This window comes from Palaemon carinicauda, chromosome 10, assembly GCF_036898095.1.
Source record: "Palaemon carinicauda isolate YSFRI2023 chromosome 10, ASM3689809v2, whole genome shotgun sequence".
NCBI lineage: Eukaryota > Metazoa > Arthropoda > Malacostraca > Decapoda > Palaemonidae > Palaemon > Palaemon carinicauda.
In genome coordinates, this window is record NC_090734.1 from 93,905,268 (window position 1) to 93,911,897 (window position 6,630).

At 37.9% G+C, this 6,630-nt stretch overlaps 1 protein-coding gene across 1 annotated transcript; it reads left to right on the forward strand.

Annotated features, from left to right (window-relative positions):
• Window positions 1-5,300: 5,300 nt before the first annotated feature.
• LOC137648130 (putative nuclease HARBI1) lies at window positions 5,301-6,260 on the forward strand. The gene is made up of 2 exons (XM_068381064.1): window positions 5,301-5,452; window positions 5,705-6,260. Exons 1-2 carry the CDS (start codon window positions 5,301-5,303, stop codon window positions 6,258-6,260), a joined length of 708 nt encoding a protein of 235 aa, XP_068237165.1.
• Window positions 6,261-6,630: the final 370 nt, after the last annotated feature.

Here is a 6,630-nt window from a genome sequence, read left to right on the forward strand (position 1 = left end):
ATAATGCCTAAAGCTTCAATAAAATTTTTATTACACTCGGAAAAACCAAAATCATGCAGGAAGTACTAGGACGAAACGACTAGGCTACATGGCCTAGCGTAGGCCAGAATGGCGAATACTTCGCCAAATTAATACTAAGCACGAAAGGAAATCCTATGTAATGCTAAATAGCTAAAATTTATTAAAGCAAAACAACCAGGAATGTCGCTCTGACTAACTAAATTTATACCTAGCGAGCGACAGCGTCCAGGACGCCTCTGGTAGGCTACGGCTCTTGTATCAAAGATTAATCCTATTAATCACTCAAAATTTTACCAAGAGCCTACATTTATACATAAAAGACATTATACTCAACTTATCAGAAGCCGACGAAGACGGAGAAGCCATGAAAAAGTAGAATAAATCCAAGATTTGCGAGAAACACAGGAAAAAACACCGAGTTGTTAAGCTACGCAAAAAGGAATACAGATGGCGCCAGGATTGGCGCCAGGCACGCATACGAATCGGAGGATAAGGAAGCCTTGGGAGCGGCTCCCCTTTTTCTTTCCCGAATTCGTTTCTTGCCAATCCCTCCTACGAGACGAAATCTCTGTCTAGGATGCAGATTGCCATGTGGCGTGTCAAGAATACGTCCTCTGATATGTCGCGATATCCCTTTCACGAGGGATACTTGCTCCAGGAGTTAGAATTCTGGTACCTTAAGGTAAATTCTCTGGGAATATCGCCGTAGTTGTAATATACCCTAGGAAGCTACCCTATAGGAACTTCCATCAGGACGACATGGCTTGAGCCCAAATATATACATATATATATATATATATATATATATATATGTGTGTGTGTGTGTGTGTGTGTGTTTTTGTGTGTGTGTGTATGCGTAAAAATCACAGGAAAACGTGATGCTCAGATACAAAAGAACCATAGTAAAAATGAAAATACGAAATTTGCGATTAAGTCATGACTAGTTTCGTGATACTTCTTCAGAGGACTGATTATTAAGACAGGTTTCTTTACATTTTATACTGAAAGTAAACGTAACATACATATAGAGGCTTACAGAACAATGACACTCCCATACCAGCTACCTGGGCTGTGATCAGGTGTTTACTGGGCGGAGATCCAACCTCATCAGATACCTGCCAAAAAGGGTAATTTCTAGTGACAGAGTAATTCTTATTTTTTACTTTCAATATATATATATATATATATATATATATACATACATATATATATATATATATATATAATTGATGTCTATTTGTATACAAATAAAGTTTTACATTTAAAAGAAAAAATACACACACAAACACCCAGACACACACACACACACACACATATATATATATATATATATATATAAATATATATATATATATATATATATGTGTGTGTCTGGGTGTTTGTGTTTGTGTAGTTTTTCTTTTATATGTAAAACTTTATTTGTATACAAATATACATCATATATATATATATATATATATACGAGGCCTGTCGGAAAACTATCCGACCTTAATCCAGAAAAAATAATTTATATACCTGACAGGATTTGGACCCTAATCCCCTTCAAAGTAGGCCCCTTGTGCTTGCACACACTTAGTCCACCGATCCATCCACTGCTGGAAACACCTCTGGAAGTCTTCTTTTGGAATGGTGTTCATATTCGCCGTCACGTTCCGCATTATCTCCTCTCTAGTCTCAAAACGGGTTCCTTTCAGTGGCGTCTTCAATTTTGGAAACAACCAGAAGTCGCAAGGAGCCATGTCTGGAGAGTAGGGAGGTTGGCGAACAACTGGAATTCCATGTTTGGCCAAGAAATGTTGGATCAATTGGGATGAGTGTGCGGGGGCGTTGTCGAGATGCAGTTACCATTTTTCGCCCTCCACATGTCTGGCCTTTTGCGCCGAACTGCGTCACGGAGACGACGGAGAACATCTTGATAGTACTCCCTTTGTCACTGTTTTGTCCTTCCGGTGCGTATTCGTGATGTACAATTCCACGGATATCAAAGAAGACAGTAAGCATCACCTTCATTTTGCTTGGCCCCTGTCGCGCTTTTTTCGGCCTTGGAGACTCGGATGCTTCCATTGCGACGACTGTCTTTTTGTTTCTGGGTCGTACCCGTACACCCATGACTCATCTCCAGTTATCACGGTGTTCAGAAACTGGTTGTTTCCAAAATTGAAGACGCCACTGAAAGGAACCCGTTTTGAGACTAGAGAGGAGATAATGCGGAACGTGACGGTGAAGATGAACACCATTCCAAAAGAAGACTTCCAGAGGTGTTTCCAGCAGTGGATGGATTGGTGGACTAAGTGTGTGCAAGCACAAATGGCCTACTTTGAAGGGGATTAGGGTCCAAATCCTTTCAGGTATATACATTTTTTTTTCTGGATTAAGGTCGGATAGTTTTCCGACAGGCCTCGTATATATATATTTATATATGTGAATATATATATACATATATATGAATATATATATATATATATATATATATATAAACTTCTCTGTGTATATATAAATGTGTTTTTAAAGTACTTCAGCAATTCGCGTAGTTTCTTTTGAAACACTCTTCTTCAACCAAATTGGTATGTAAAAAGAAGTTATATATAATTCTTATTCACCACACGTGTTAAGAAAATTGAGATTTTAAACTGATAAAAGAAGTTGATTACGATATTTATCTTAAACATATAGTAATAACTTGAAAGGATATTAATATATTACTGCTTTAAAGCCAATTATCAATTTATTTTATATTGATTTCATTCATAATCAATAATAACTGTTTATATACATAAATTCATTTATGACAAATATATCGGAAACATATATTAAAATATATCGCATATAAACAAGGGAATCCGAGTCCGATGATCAAGGATATAAAAGCTGATGACCTCATTATGGAATTGCATTCAGAAAATTTATTTGAATCATGTCAGCGTCATTGAAATGGTGTGAAAATTAGGAATCGTTTCATTAATATGGAAAACTTGAGATTTTTTGACCTCATTGGCTTTATGACTGACCAATTTCATTATAGGTTATTTTATCTCAATATGTTATTCATATCCATAGGCATTTATGAACAATGGAATTTTACCATAAAACATTCTCTCTCTCTCTCTCTCTCTCTCTCTCTCTCTCTCTCTCTCTCTCTCTCTCTCAAATACACAGAAAAGAGCTGAAAATGCATGTGCAATCAGGTGAAAAAAATGAAAGATTTTCATAAGCAGGATGAAAGAAATAAAGATAGACCGGAGGTGAGGAAGAAGGCTGAAATGTCAGCGCTGTTACAGGTCGAAGGAACATTACAAGCAAGAATCACTAATGCCTTCAGTGCATCGCCTGAGGTGCAATGACAAAGTTTTTCCTCCTACGATACCGTTCTTAAAGGCTTAAAAGCCGCTCATGAATGTGTGACGGGCCGAGAGAAGGTTGTGACTCAAAGGCAAGTTGAAAACAACTGCTTGACTTCATCATAGAACACTCTCCTTTCAAGGTAACAAGAATTTTCATGTTAAAAAAACAGACAATGTTACAGAGGAGAAGCAAGACATGTTTTTTTCAGGTTCTTTTTAGTGCGAGGGGTGAGCGAAGATACAAACTCAAAATGAACTATGTACAAACGTGCAACACACGGTTGGTACAAATGTCAGAGGTAAGGGACAGAGACATAGCCCTATCAAGCAGGACAATGCCCTAGAGCAGGGCTCACCAACATGCGGTTCAGAAGCCACATGTGACTCTTTCAAGAATATTTTGCGGCTCTAAACGCTGAACTAGCCATTGTATCCATTTACAACAAAGAAATTCTGTAATCCTAGTAAGACAATTTTATTAAACTTCAAAGGCATAAATTGTACTGATTTTTTTTTTATAATTATGTACATATACAGTACTTAAAATATTAAATAATTTTCCATTTGAATAATCTGAACATGATATTGCAAGGATAGGAAAACACTGCTTTATGTCTTATATAAGAAGTGCTGTCATTTGAAAGAAAACTTGCAGTGTTTGTCAGAGATCTTGAATTTTTTTTTTTTTTATCTCTGAATTACAAAGAATCTGTAGATTTTGAGTTTGATATTGATGCCATAAGAAACAGCTTTCTTGAAAAGGGCAGTGGGTTTCAACGGATATTCCCATGAATTAAGGTTAGGCAAAAACAATCTTGTCCTTTCAGATCAAACCCTTTTAGGCATATACCTCTGTAATAAGTTTGTCAGCCTCTACTGATGTTTCAGTTTGAAATTACTGGTTTTCAAGAAAAAGTTGACGGCATCAAAATCTTAAGTTTAATCTTCTGATATAGAGCCTTTAGAAACTCAAGAAACCACATTGGTTAGTCAACACAATTACGGAAAACTACTAAATCTGAACAAGCAAAGGTAAGATTGTAATTGGTTTGGAGTTCACAACAAAAATGAAAAGTTTGCATTTGAGATTCTTTAAATTTCTAGATCCACTTACTTGTGGGAACAAGAATTTTCAAGCATGTATATAATAAAAGAAAAGAAAAAAAATAATTAGGAAGTGCATTACACAATGAAACCTCAAGGTTTTGCTTAAAGTTGATTACTACATCTTACTCTCCACATATTGACCAGCTCTCTATTAAATTGCAGGAATAAATCTCCCATTGATTAAATTTATGTATATAACTTTTGGGGAATTATATTTGAATTTTCAATAAGGAATTTCCCCAAAGTTTTCAGAAAGTTATATAATTTCCATGTATGTAAATTTGCTTTTCCTTTGTAATACTGTAACTGCTACAAAAACCCTTAATACCATTATTAATCAGGTTTTATTTTTGGCATTATCATTTATATGAAAGAATACAATACATAGCAAATCATTTTGCTATAGTAATATGATTACATAACTTTCTAATCTTGAAAATATACTTTCCCCCCTAAATTTTAAAAGTATGATCTAATAATTTTAAAGAACAAAATACAGCCATGTTTCATTTATATTTTGTTATCACTACAATTCTTTCATTTTACTAATGCAAAATGAAATAAGGATATTTTTCATATTTCTACGAGTGTTGTCATTTGAATGAAACTATAATGACCAGAAGAATATATATATCTTTTATGCTTTCGTTCCCATTGACTCGAACTGGCACGATGAGTTCACGCATAGTTTGCGCATAGTTTGTGTACTTCCCGCAATGGCACGACAAGTTTCCGAAATTTGGATGGTGTCGTACCGACTTGGCCACACCATATAAAAACGGGGCTCTCCATCCCTCGATTATTCTTGGATTGGCTTTGGAAGAGGCAATCATGCTTACTGTCAGAGACACCATTGTAAAGAGGAGAAGATTCCTATACCTGGCAGCTTCTCTAGCCATTGTTGATGATCAGCAGAAAAGGCTAGCAGAAGCAGAAGAACAACAAATGGCAACCCCACCTCGAAGAAAGACACAAAGGAAAGTGTGAGCCAGGGAAAGGTTAGCCTGAAGGCACGAGTTTGGACAGTATGACAGTCTACTGACTGAACTCCACAAGGAAGAAAAAAGGGGCTACAAAAATTACCTCAGAATCCCAGCTGACCTGTTCCAAGAGATGGTTAAGAAGCTAGCCCCTCGCCTCCAGAAGTAGTCCACCATCATAAGGGAACCGTTTCATGTTGGACTCAAGCTGGCTGTCACCCTCCACTTTTTAGCCACTGGAAATTCCTATCAAAGTCTGCAGTACAGCTTCAGGGTTGAAGCAAGTACCATCTGCCAGTTCATGTCCAAGGTGTGTAAAGCCATCATCACGGTCTACAAGGACGAAATGCTGTGCTGCCCCAAAAGTGAAGAGGAGTGGAAGGAAGTTTCTGCCATGTTCAGCTCCAGATTTAATTACCACAACTGTCTGGGAGCTGTTGACGGAAAGCACATCACCATAAAGAAGCCACCCAATGCTGGCTCTTACTACTACAACTACAAAGGCTTTCAAAGCATTGTGCTGAGGGCAGTGGCAGATACTACCTACAAGTTCCTCTATGTGGATGTTTGGGCAAAGGGTGGTGCGTTGGATGGAGGAACATGGAGTAACTGTTCCCTGCATTATGCTGTAGAAGAGAACAGAGCAGGAGTGCCTCAACCAGAACAACTCCCTAATGATGACCACCCAATGCCTTATCACCTCGTAGGTGATGATGCCTTTGCTCTCCAAACCTGGATGATGAAAATATTCTCCCAACGATCACAAGTCCTACGAGAATGCATATATAGCTACAGGTTGTCTCGTGCCTGACGTGTCGTGGAGAATGCCTTTGGAATTTTATGTCAAAGGTTCTCTTGCTTCTTGGCAACGATGCATCAGCACCACATCACCATCAACCTGATCACGATGTGTGCCTGTGTGCTGCACAACCTCATCCTCATCAGATACCCACACGCAATTTCAGAAGTGGACTGCAAAGATCCGGACACACATGATCTGATCCCTGGTGGATGGAGGACTGAGCGATACCTGAAAGGGCTGCTGTCTCTGACCAGTCATCATACCCAGAAGGATGCAAAGGATCCGTGAGACTACCTTTCACATTACTACATGTCCTCTGCTGGTACTGTCCCTTGGCAAGAAAGAATGGTATTAGCTCCATGAGCTGCATCCACAGTTG